The sequence below is a fragment of the Callorhinus ursinus genome, unplaced genomic scaffold (genome assembly GCF_003265705.2).
Source record: "Callorhinus ursinus isolate GAN/ISIS: 27379988/994484 unplaced genomic scaffold, GSC_fseal_2.0 scaffold58, whole genome shotgun sequence".
Classification (NCBI taxonomy): domain Eukaryota; kingdom Metazoa; phylum Chordata; class Mammalia; order Carnivora; family Otariidae; genus Callorhinus; species Callorhinus ursinus.
The window spans coordinates 5,487,698-5,500,971 of record NW_027397120.1 but is presented as its reverse complement, the minus strand read 5'-3'; the positions used below and the strand labels follow the sequence as shown (position 1 = coordinate 5,500,971).

At 48.7% G+C, this 13,274-nt stretch overlaps 1 protein-coding gene across 5 annotated transcripts in view; it reads left to right on the top strand.

The window, feature by feature from the left end:
- Positions 1-13,274, top strand: part of DOCK1 (dedicator of cytokinesis 1) — a 485,590-nt gene that overhangs the window by 391,132 nt on the left and 81,184 nt on the right. For all 5 annotated transcript variants that reach the window (XM_073884741.1, XM_073884742.1, XM_025880059.2 and 2 more), the window contains 2 exons: positions 864-964; positions 10,717-10,775. In XM_073884741.1, coding sequence (XP_073740842.1) covers positions 864-964; positions 10,717-10,775 — 160 coding nt within the window. The remainder of the gene's footprint in view (positions 1-863; positions 965-10,716; positions 10,776-13,274) is intronic.

Sequence of the window (13,274 nt, the reverse complement as noted above, 5' to 3'; positions counted from 1 at the left end):
TGCATATGATGTTTTTATTTAATTAATTAATTTATTTACTTACTTTAGTGGGGGAGGGGCAGAGGGAGAAGGAGAGGGAGAGAATCTCAAGCAGCCTCCCCGTGAGCATGGAGCCCGACGCAGGGCTCGATCTCGGGATGCTGAGATCACGACCTGAGCCCTGACCAAGAGTTGGACGCTCAACCCACTGAGCTACCCAGGCACCTCCGTAATGACATTTTTATAACGGCGCATCTAGGTTACCGTGTTTAAGTAGACAGCTTCCACGGTGCAGAAATTTGTAACAAAGTCATTTCATAGTAAATTGTCAAGCGCATATCATCTGTAAGTCTTTGAAATATAAAATGTTTGATGTTTTTACAACTCTTTTCCTTAGTTATCTAGTGTTTATGTACATTTTGGTATCTGAAAAAGTCGTAAATTATAGAAATTATATACTATTAAAGAAGGGGTTCCATGATGCACTAGTAACAGGAGCCAATACTCTCGTGTCCTTTCCGCATGCTTGGCACCCCCCAGAAGCCTCTGCCCGTATTCACTCCTGTGATCCTCTGACAAGCCCCAGGAGACAGGCACTGTAAGACTCCCCCTTTACCTCTCAGGAAACCGAGGCACCAGGAGGTTAGATCGGTTGCCCGAGGAAGTGGCAGAGGTAGAATTTGAGCACATGCACTGTGACCTTGGCACCCACCCCAGCCCTGAGCCACACCGTGGCTGGCTGGCTAGCCACATGCATAGAGTGAGTGTGGATTTCTGAACATTTCAGAAGTGTGTGGGGGGCAAATGAGGAATGCCTCAGAGCATTTTGAGACCCACTGTTAAGCTGTTCAGCACCTCAGCATCTCCCCTTTTTTGGTTTTCAGCTCTGGAACAACTACTTCCACCTGGCTGTCGCTTTCCTCACTCAGGAGTCCTTGCAACTGGAGAATTTTTCAAGCGCGAAGAGAGCCAAAATCCTTAACAAGTAAGTCTGCATCCAGTCCCGAAATCATGGGCAGGAGCCTGCAATTCTTAGCATCGTTTCTGCATAGTCTCTAAGCCAACTTGGTATGCAAATTGAGATGTGATAATCATGGTGTCATGAAAGGTCGGTTTCAAATCCCGAATCTGGTGTTGCCTTTTCTAACCCATGAATCAAGATCTAAAACTGCCGGGTTCATTCTGGTGAGTTCCGAGTCCGTGTAATTCACCACCATTAGCACCACACAGAATGGGAGTTTCAGGAGGATAATTGCTTCTGCTCTGCACCATTCTGATGTCTTTCCACATGTGCTTTTCTTTATCATCTACTTGTGCAGTGCTCCTTCGAGAAAGGAAGCATCTCGTGCAAGCTGTTGGCACAGTTGGGATTGTTGAAGAACTCCTTTAGAGTGAGAGCTGCCCGGGGTTTCCTCCTTTATGAGAGGCCACCCGTGTCGTGCTCTAGGTGGGAGATCCGAAGGGCTGGACTAGTCCTTGGATGATCCTAACAAACCTCTCGGAAGCCCCGTGTCCCTGCCCAGGTCCTTCAGCTCTGAGTCCTGCATGGCTCCTGGCCCAGGACAAAGAAAAAAAGAACCCTTGCATGCTTTCTTTCCACACTTTAGGTGCTCCGGAGGGTCTTGCGGCCTCTCTTTCTGCCTTGGTTTCCCTGACTTCTCTCTTCTCTGAGCGCCCCTTTTATAAAGACTTTAAAGATTTTATTTATTTATTTGACAGAGAGAGACACAGTGAGAGAGGGAGCACAAGCAGGGGGAGTGGGAGAGAGAGAAGCAGACTCCCCGCTGAGCAGGGAGCCCGATGCGGGGCTCGATCCCAGGATCCTCAGATCCTGACCTGAGCCGAAGGCAGACGCTTAATGACGGAGCCACCCAGGCGCCCCTATAAAGACTTGAGAGAAGAGTTCTCCTATTGCTCCCACATTGCCATGTCACCGGTCCCTGTGTGTCATTTCATAATTCCTCTGCTTTACGTTGACGTTTCCAAGGCTTTGCCCCTCCCTGACGTTAGTGACTCCAGAGGGCGTCTCAGAAGGTGACGAAAGCACTGCTCAGTGCCCCTCATGTTTTGTGAGTGCGTCTCTCACTTGCCACATCAAAGCATGTCATCCCTGCAGAGTAAGAATTGTGTCGGCAAATATTTATCGAACACGTATGCCAGTGACTTTCTAAGCACTCTGAGTGCATTTTTCATATATGGTCATTAAAACCAAAACAGAAACTGTTCATTGGGTTTCCTTCTCACCCTGACTTTCCAGAGGAGGAAGGTGAAACATGTTCTAAACAAGTCACATGGCCAGTGCCACACACCCGGTAATTCTAACCCAGGCAGTTCAGACCCCGAGATGTTCACCCGTGCTGCTCTTAGAACCTTAAATCCTTCCATTGTCCTGTCTACCTCAAGGTCAGCTTCCATCCGGTCATATTCCTTCACGCCTCCTCAGTTGGGTGGCTCCAGTGGGTTGGCCATGGATGCAGACAACTGTCCATTGTTCAGAAAAGGGGAATGCACCAGAAGGCTCAGGCCAAGCGGGTGCCCGCCGATGACTGCTGGGAAGGCAGAGCTGGCCTTCGCACAGCCCACGTGGGGTCTGACTGCCAGCCCCGGCTCAAGAGACAGACACCAGGTGGCACCTTCTGGGGACTGGCTCCATCGGGAAGCTTCCGCTTTGCCAAATTTACATCTTCTCAGGGCTCACATGAAGTGAGGGGTGGCGACTGGTGGTGGTTGCTGTCCTTCTTGATTCAATGCGCTCATGGTGGAAATTTCCATAGTAGAAGCAGAAATAACTGGCACACTCTGAGCACCGTACAACTTTCTCACAGCCAGCCCCGGACACCTGGGACACCTTGTTATCCAGTCCCGTGGAAGGACAGCTGGGCCATAGCAGGTGGATTCAATAACCTACGTGTGCGTGGGGGTCACTGCGGGGGAATCCAGACCCAGCTCCAGCCGACAGCACAGCCCATTCTCTGCCAAGCGCACAGCACGGCCAACTCTTCAAGATGCCTGCAGGGCAAGAGAATTTAAACCAGAAATCTGTCTTAAAAGAGCTGGCATCTCTGTGAGGTTTTTAGAGTAAAACCATTGATTCTGAGCATTCTCCAGGCCAGGGCCGGGTGGCTTTGCACTGGACCTTCTTTTGTCATGTGAATGTTAACAGTCTAAGCGAAAGCCACGTCGATACATGCATTAACCACAGAGGGCCTTGACCGCCAAAGAAAACGTTTGCTTCCCACATAACCGTGTGCTTTCAGAGGCTCCAAAGCCAAGGAAAATGTAACACGGCTAGCTAGTGTCTCCCCTTCCGGAGCCGCAGGTCTTCTGCATTGAGCTCTGAGTCTTCTCTTCCTCATAACCGTGGCAATAAGAAACTCCAGATTTTCCCTTTGAAATTTTCTCATGGATTCCCCAAGGGGAAAAAAAAAAAAACATCCCAAGTGTTTTAGAAGTTGTCCTTGCAAGACTCTGGCAGGACGGCCTCAGCTCCTGTGCAGCCTGAGGGGCCCTCTCCCAGGGACCTAGGCTCAGTGTGTGGCCATGACAGGCCACCAGGGAGAAGTGTTCTCTGTGTCTGAGACCAGCGCTTGTGGCCCAGGAGGCCGTGTGGCTAGGATGTGTGGCAGGTTCAACAACACAATGCAGCAGGATGTGCTTGTATTCGTCATGCCTCTGTCTCTACCTCAAACACTTTGTAATCAGTGTGCCGTTTTATTTCTAAATACCAAAACCTATATAAGACATATTTGAGGTCATCCTACCAAAATGCTTAAATTTTCCCAGTGCCTAGAAAGGTTTTAATCTGCTTAAAATTGTGCTAGTGAAAAGGGCTTGAGTGCCTGCTCTGTGCTCAGGGTCTTGGTGCTCGGGACGCAGAGGTGAGAAGTTCACGGTCTCAGGCAGGTAGGGGTACGACAGTAACAGCGATCGCCTGAGGTGTCACTGCTCACCGGGTGCCTTGGCAGCCTGCAGATGGACGTTCGCGAGTGAACGCAAGGAGCCCCAAGGCCTCTGGTGGGAGGGGCTTCCAGGCTGGGTGGGGAAGGAGCAGGGAGGTTATCAGGTTGGCTAACTGAGCCACGGTCAACAGACCACCAATCCCCAAAGGGGACATCAAGTCCCAGAGGACATGGCCTGCTCCTTGAGCAGAGAGATGCTCTGGATTGTTGAAGCGTGAGTGAGTGGCTAGACCCTAAGGGCTTGGCATGGGCAGAGCGGGAGGCCCAGTGATCTGGGAATTGACCCCATGGGTCTCAGCAAAGGGCTGGGTGCTGACGCAGAGCACAGTGGAGGATAATTCACTTGGTTGTCTTTTTCTAGATGGAAAGCCTGCAGGCTCTGAAAGCAGAGCCATTGCCACACCCATTGCGGAGCCTCTGGCTGCCTCCCTTTGGGCCAGTGTACTGCTCTAGGGTTCCTGAAGCCAACCAAATGCATCTGTGTGAGGGCTTCACTGAGGACCCTCCTTCCTCCACACCCTTCACACCCCTGCCTACCCTTCTCTTCCTCTCTGCCAAGCCCGCAGCAACACCTGTCTGCCTGGCTGACAGCACGGTGGCCCCAGACAATAGAAAATCCCAGTGTCAGAAGATCTGCCTGTTCATTCCCTCTTGTGAAGCTCCCCATCCTCCTGATGACCTGGGTTGGGGAGATAATTAGGATATTCATCCCAGAGACTTTGCCCAAAGTGCATGGGAGTAACATAAAATAATGGGCCATACCGTGCAGAGAACTGATTATGTCAAACCCAAATTGAGTATAAGATTGTCCAATGAACCACAAAATAAATAACCACCAGGAATCAAAGTCTATAATAAGAAAATATATCTGACTCAGCCTTCAGACATCCTTGGTGCTAGGACTCCCAGCAAAGGACGGAGGTGTCACTGGCATTTGAAAACTGACCTTCACTTCTCCCCGCCCCACCCCCCCACCCCCACCCCCAGCCTTTGACGTTACGGGGACTCAGGAAATATGAGTCAGATATAAAAAAGTTGGCTTTTCATTAGCAGCCAGCTTGACCGTGTTAGTATGCAGGACATGTGTGTCCTAGTGTGGGACAGTGTGACCCATGACTGCAAACAGGCTTCTGTGTTCAGGACCAGACTCAGTCCTGGAAGAGAAAGGGGGTTCGGGCACTGGGCGTCCGGCATATCCAAGCATAAAAGGCTCACTTAAAATTTTCAGCCCGAGAATCAAGTTTAAGCGCCAACCCCAAGTTAGTGCATTTGAACCTATGTGCAGAGACCACCCTCCGTGCAGACCCTCTCCTCAGTTGGTCTCCACGCTATTTCTCATCTTTATTTACCTATTTATATGTATTTTTTTTGTGTGTAGAATTCACACCTTCTGAGAGGACAGGTTTCACAACCAGGTCGAAATTCCACATAAACAGAGATCTCCATCTTTCCGAGTGCAGGGTTCTGGGGTTTTCGTGCATTAAGTCAAACTGAAGACATTGCTTTTAGGGAAACTGAAAGAAACAACGCTGCCACAAGCCCCGCTTTGCAGCGTGGGATGATCTGAAGCTGGGACTGTGTGGACCCCAGATTATAACAAGAAGTAGTTTAGAAAAAGTAGAGCTTGTGTTTATGCTTATTGCTTAAGAGACTCCAATTATTCAGAATAAGTTCACTCTAAACCCAGAATTAGCAGGGCTCCCAGGGAGACAGATTTAGCAAACGGTGACCCACGGCAAGTCGCTCTTGGCAAAGCTAAGTGTCCTGTGTGCCTGAGCGACTCTGTGCCCCGTCCAACGCAGTAAACCTGGGGCAGCGCAGGACGCCATGACACATCCAAGCCCTGCGTGTAGTAAACTTTATTCCCGGGGTCACAGATGGGATGCCACCTCCTGTCACCTCCCCCAGGGACTTGCCATTAAACGAAACGTGTCTCACTTCACGCATCAAGTCCCTCCAACGACCTCTGCGTCGGCCTGCATCCCTCAACCTCCGCCCACTCCCCCCACGGTCTCCCTCTTTCCTTTGTTCCCAGAACCCCATGGAGGTTTTCCTCCTCCTCTTTGGCCTCTCTGTTCCCTTGTCAGGCTCATAATCCTCTTTCAGACCTTTCAGTGGGGGCGCTGCTCATGCCTTGGTCTTGGGTCTTCTCATTCCATCCTCCCTCCTTCAGACGGCGTGTTTGAGCTCTGCATCTCAACCCTTCCTTGGGTCACGATGGCAGCTTAATGGGTGTTTGTATTTGTTTCCTACAATCATCTGCCCTCACAGTCAACACACCCTGGGTGGCTAAAAACTACAGGTATTTGTTGTCTCACAGTTCAGGGGGCCAGGAATCCAAATCAAGGTGTGGGCAGAGGTGGTTCCTTCTGCAGACTCAGAGGGAGAACGTGTTCTGTGCCTCCCTCGGCTGGTGGTTGTCCCCAGGCCTTGGCGCTCCTGGTTTCTGTCTGCATCCCTCCACGCTCTTCCTTATGGCCTCATGGGGCCTTCTTTCCCATGTCTCCAAATCTTCCTCCCCTTGTAAGGACACCAGTCCTTGGACTCAACTCCCCTCCAACCTCTGCAATCCAGTATGACATCATCTTAACCTGGTGACACCTGCAGAGACCCTCTTTCCAGATAGGGTCACCTTCGCAGGTCCCGGGGCTTAGGACTTGAACATGTTATTGTGGAGGACACAGTTCAACCCACAACAGTCATGCCCAACATACTTTTTTTTTTTTTCCCCAGTGAAATAGAATATAAGAAAGCATCAGAATTTACTGACGGTAGTGAGGTTAAGTGTTATTTCATAAAACAGTTGCACACAGATATTTATATGTGTGCTGGTTAGTAAAGTAAAATGTATTTCTTATTTCAAAAGCATTTTGAAACTTAAACTTTAAAAAGCTGCCTCTGTGGCCTTTGTTCACACTGCATCCCCCTTGGTCTCTTAAGAGGAAGGAGCGGGTTCTCTGTCCTCCAGCCACATGTCCTCTTTTGGTCCATATCCTTACCTACCCACTCCCTGCCTCGGGGCCTTTGCACCTGCTGGTCCATCTGCCTGGAACGCTCTTCCTTCCCTTCGGCCTGGATTACGTCTTTCCTTCTTCAAATCTGAGGGTAAGTTGTTGTCCCAGAGAATTGCCGTGGCCAGCCTAGGCCCACTGTTCACTCTCACGCCTCTGCTTTTCCTAAAGGGCCATGATCGCAACCTTCATAGAACTGTTGGATGTACATATGTGTGTTGATCTAGTGTGATTATTTGTTTAATGTCCATCTCTGCTACCATGCTAATAGCCCCCCAGGGTCTGTGGACTTTGTTCTCCATGTTATGTTAATATTCCCCTATTAGCTCTGAGCCTGGCCTCTAGTGAGTATTCAGTAATTAATGAATCAGTGAGTAATGTTCCCCGAACGAATCAATGTAAATGACCATCATAACCATGAGGGGGTTGCTGTGATGAGGCCTAGTGTGAGCTTTAAAGGAAGCCCCTAGCCTGGCTTAAGTGCTCACTAGGACATACGAGGACATCATCTCTCTTATTCTCAAAAACTCCTGGGAGATGAACATCATACGTCATTATCCCAGTACTATCTATGAGGAGACTGAGGGTCAGAGTGGCCAGGTAACTTGCCCACAGTGCTGAGGTTTGGGCTCAGGTCAAGCCTTATCCCTAAGCCTGGACTATCTGTGGTGGACATGGGTTTTCTGCTTCTTGGGTGAAGATTCACGAAACCAGGTGCTGAGATAAGGCCCTGGAGACCTGATTCATGCTATTTTAGCTCAGAGTTACAGACCTGGACGTGGGATCCTGTATTCACTTGGGCTGGGGGAAGCTTGCCTCCTTGAGGCCCCCTTGGGCCCCATTTTGCAGGTGCTCTCTGACTTGTAGGTGGGCACGGTGGGCGGGTGTGATGGGAAACGCCAGGTGACTCCAGCTCCCTGCTGCTGTGGCTTTGTGGGGTCAGGCACGGCGGTTCGCCACCGGGACTCTCTGCGTCCTCAGTGGGAGGAGGGCCACGACAGCTTCCCTCTGCTCACCCGGTGGTCTTGTTGCCAGAGTCAGATGAGACCGGTGCCCTTTGAGAGATGTGACACAGCACTGTGCCATGCCGTCGGGGAGATCCGGACTTGCCAGGCCCGGAGATGTGTGCCATAGGGCAGAGCATGGGCCTTGGTGGGTTCTCTTTCTTCTCTCCTTGCCTATGGCTTGGCCGAGTCCTTTGGCTTCTCCCTCTAGGACCGGTTCTGTTCCCTCAAGTGTAAGTTGTGAGAGTTGAACTCAGCTCTGCTGCGTAAGGCTGCCACCAGCCCTGGGAGCCTGTGAGCAGGTAACGGGCATGAGCCCCGATACTCTCCATCACTGCCGCCCTCTCCTCCCCAGGAAGAAGGTGCGGACAGTTCGGGAATCCCTCTCGAGTTCTGGTGGTAGCTGTAACCTTATTGGGGGATTACGCTGAGATGTGTAGAGACTCAGCAGAGCTGCTTGTCCTGTTAAAACTAAAGATCAGTCTCGCTGCCAGAGAGTCAGTCTTGCCCCTCACCTTCTAGCTCCTTGCTCCCCTTGTTGTTACCTTTGTTCTGGCCCTAAGCACCTTTGACTTATTTGGGCATGAAAATGGCATTTTTGGCCCCTTGCTACAACAGGCCTGACTCTAGTGAGGGATGTGCTCTCGGATCTTCGCTGAGAACCCTGTCCTCAGACACTGTGAAGGCATGTCATTTTCCACATCTGGGGCAGGATGGCGTAACTAGAAAACGCGAATCCGACACCCGTGAGCATCGCACCCTCTGTCAGCACCGTAAGGAAAGGGGCCGTCCAGGGAGAGGCAGGAGTGTTGGAGGCTCCCTGTCCACATGGGCCTGCTGGCATCCAGGTGTCAACCCCAGCTCTGGAGAAATGGCAAATCACCGCAGGTCAGCAGACGTTGTGTCACTCCGGCATGACCCAAACCGCCTAGCATTGTAGCCATTTTTCTTTTGTGAGAGAGATTCTTCCAGGATGAGAAGGAATCGCTTGGCTATTGGAAGAGTATTTAAAGCTTGAGTTCGTCGGTCAGTGGCAGGCCAGCTGCTGTGACCAGCTCGCCCCACCTCCACGGCGGGGGCTCTGGCCGGCTCTGTGTGCCGAGATCTGAACGCGTACTGGCAGGCCCTGGGGGGTCCTGCCTGTGATGCGGAGCTCCCTGGCTCACCAGATGCCCACTCTCCTGAGAGACGACTCGTCCACCTGCACAGCGAGCACGAGCACTAGGTCTGAGCGTGGCTGTACGCTCTGCGGTGCTTTTCCCCGGGGGATGCCGGGAGGAGGCCTGCCGTATCCTCTCCCGGTCTGGGCTGCTGGGAGCCCTCTGTTCATGTGTGCAGGAGCAAAATGGGAATTGGGAAACAGGATCAACAAGCCCAGGAAGGGTGCACGACTAAAGAGGGCTTCGATGATCGGGACCGTGGGCGATGTGGGGTGCCACTTAAGACATTGGGGGATGCTCTTCTCTCACCCACGGGCTTGGTCCAGTAGCTTTGCCGACAGTGGACAGGCCTCTCCTCACTGTGGCACTGGTGATGGGTGCGTTCCCTGGCCGAAATCCCCCCTCTCTCACTCACCGAATTGACCCACATCAGCACTCACCTGGTTGTCAGGCTGGGCTGGAAGGTAACTCGTTTACCCCCGAGGACAAGCTTGTCCTCACAGGAAGGGGCTGACGCTCCCAGGTCAGTTGCTCTGTCTGTACACAGGGCCATGGGTCCATGGAGGTACAGCGGCCGCGGGGTGACCTCTGTGACAGGGTTGCCAGGCCGGTTTCCCTGGTGGAGAGCATGTTGGTCTGCAGCCCTCTCCTGCCGAAAGTGACAGACGGGTGCTTAGGGCCCTAGAGACTTTTATAAGGTGGCAGCCAGCTATGGTTGTTGGTTTACCAGGAGGCTCTTTGCCTTGAGAGCCACAACCAGGTCATCTGTAAACAGCTTCCCTTTCCACATCAGCTGACGTGAGGGCGAACAGAGCAGCTTGATGACCCAGCTGCTAAACTGTAATCCTGTACGATAATTGTGCAAATTATTATTTTTAATATAATCAGTTTTTTTCCTTAGGCAATAAAGGAAAAAGTTAAATTGCTCACAAACTAATAAACGTTTATCTTCTGAAGCATCAAATTCTGTTTACTCATGAAACACCTCCTCTGCTGAACCTGTGGGAGGAAAATTAACATTTATTTTCCCCGATAAACAAAAACGGGAATATTTGTTGACATCTTTTGGTGCAGAGCCCTTCCTTACATTGAAAATGCTAAAGAAGGATGGGAGATATTTGAAAGAGGCCTTCCCAGCCCTGATTGTCCACTCCAGGGTTAATTTTTTAACATGTGAAAGCTGCTTTTGTGAGCAGGGTTGGAGGATGTCATTTGGTGTCTCCAATGCTAAGAGCACACTCTGAAAAGGAGCTCCCCCTCAGGCCAGGGAGCCAGGGCCTCCTTCTCTTGCCATTAGAGACTGAAGAAGGAAAAGAAGGAAAATACTGCCCTTACTTTCTGCCACCTTGCTCATGTTCCCACGGGGTGGGGGTGGGGGGTGGGAAGAGTGTTACATAATCTGGGGTGATGGGGTGATGGGTAGGTGAGGCTCCCTCTGCTGGATTCTTCCTCCTTCAGTTCTCTTTGGTGGCTAGAGAAGCTTTGATACTCTCTTTGTTTGTCTCCGGGCTGGGAGACTTTCATTGCATTTAAAAATAATCTAAGTCTGATTTCCAAATGCTCAAAAGAGTGACTTAGCATTTCCCCTGTCCTCGGTTCTCAGGTATGGAGATATGAGGAGGCAGATTGGCTTCGAAATCAGAGACATGTGGTACAACCTTGGTGAGTAGCTGGGATTTCCGGGGAATCGTGGTGACTGTCATGAAACTGTGGTGGGTGATGCCATTGGCCCTGGCTGTCAGTGCTGGGGCGTCTTGGAAATCTGAATTGCTTCTCTTCCTCAGAGAGCGATTGCTACCTTTGCAGTAGTTGTTTTCTGTAAATAAGAGGTAGGAAGAAAATCCGATCGGTGGGGCAAATAGAAAAATCAGTAGAGTGCCCCCTTATGTCAGGTGAACACAACTCTGCCTTGAAATTTCATTGCTTCCGGGCATCACTAACATTCCCCCAGCTTCTCAGGCATCAAACCAGGTAGTTCATCCCACTGTCACAAGGCTCACTGCTTCTTGTCTTCAGCTTAACACAGTCTACCCTCAAAGGGTTTTTTTTTGCCTACTCAAAACTGGGCCCTGTATATAGGTACACTGCCAGTGGGTGGTGGTAGTAGAACATGCTTGCGCACTGAAAATACACTAGGGGCTTCATGTGTGAAGATGAGAAATTAACATAGGTGCTTGCCGCTACAAACTTCCCTCTTACTACTGCTTTTCTTGCATCTCAAACATTATGATAGTTATTTTGTTTTCATTTTCATTTGTCTCAATATATTTTCTGATTTCCCACTTGATGTCTTTGACCCATGAGCAGGCTTTATAATTTCCTCTATTTGTGAATTTCCCAGTTTTCCTTCTGTTTTTGATTTCTGATTTCATTCCATTGTTGTTGGAAAAGATACTTGGTATGATTTCAGTCTCCTTAAATTTGTTAAGAATTGTTTCATGACCTAAGACGTGACATATCTGAGGGACGCTCCTGTGCTCTTGAGAAGAACGTTATTCTGTTGCTGCTGAGTGAAATGTTCTGTGTATCTGTTAGGTCCATTTGGTCTATAATATTGCCTTGATCAGTAAATATAAACAACCTAACTTTACACCGCCAGGAACTAGAAGGAGCACAAAGCCTTAAGCCAGCAGAGGGAAGGAAATAATAAAGATTAGAACAGAAATAAATGAAATCGAGAATGAAAAAAACAATAGAAAAATTCAACACAACTGGAGTTGGTTTTTTGAAAAGAAAAAAAAATTGACCAGCCTTTAGCTAGATTAACTAGGAACAGAGGAGATGTAGGTAAATAAAATCAGAAATGGAAGCAGAGCCATTACAACTGATACCATAGAAATAAAAAGGATCAAAAGAGGCTATTATGAATAATTATATGTCAACCAACCTTGAAGAGATGGACAAAGTCCTAGAAACATGCAGCCTACCAAGGCTGGATTATGAAGATACAGAAAATCTGAACAGACAGATGGTAAGCAATTAGCAATCGAGAACTTCCCAACAAAGAAAAGCCCAGGACCAGATAGCTTCATTGATGAATTCTACCCAACATTTAAAGAATTAATGCCAGTCCTTCTCAGACTCTTCCAAAACATTAAAGAGAAGGGAACACTTCCAAACTCATTTTATGAGGCAAGCTTTACCGTGATACCAAAGCCAGATAAAGCACTACAAGAAAAGAAAACTATAGGCCACTGTCTCTGACGAACGTAGATGTAAAAATCTGCAAGAAAATACTAGCAAACTAAATTCAGCAGCACATCAATGGGATCATACCCCATGGTCAAGTGGGATTTATCCCTGGGATACAAGGAGGGTCGCACATACACAAGGTAACAAAGGTGATACACTCCATTAACAGATTGAAGTATAAAAGTCACATGATTATATCAATAGATACAGAAAAAGCATTTGATGAAATTTAGTACCCTTTCATGTTAGAAACTCAACAAATTAGGTATAGAAAGAACGTACCTTAATGTAATAAGGGCCGCATAGGACAAACCCACAGCTAAGATGTTCAGGGGTGAGGAACTGAAAGCTTTTCCTCTAAGATCTGGAACACAAGGGGTCCCACTCTCTCACTCCTCTTCAGCATAGTACTGGAAGTCTCAGCCATAGCAATTAGGCAAGAAAAAGCAATAAAAGCCATTGAGACCACAAAGGAAGAAGTGAAATTATGTTTGCGGAAAACTCTAAAGACTTCATCAAAAATGCTATTAGGACTAATAGATTAAGAAAACTTGCAGGATACAGAATGAATGTGGAAAACCAGTTGCATTTCTATACACTTAACAAGTATCTGAGAAGGAAATTAAGAAAATAATCCTGTTCACAATAGCATCAAAATGAATAAACTACTTAAAAGTAAACTTAAAACAAGGAGGTGAAAGACCTGAACAGTGAAAGGTACAAAGAGTCTATGACAGAAATGAAGGAAGAAACAAATATATATAAAGGCATCTCATCTTTGTAGAGTAGAAGACTTGATAGTGTTAAAATGTCCATATTACCCAAAGCAGTCTGTAGGTTCAATGCTATCTCCATCAAATGCCATCCAATGGCATTTTCACAGACATTGAAAAAATGATTCTAAAATTCACATGGAACCACAAAAGACCCTAAGTCACCACAGCAGTCCTGACAAAGAACAAAAGTGGA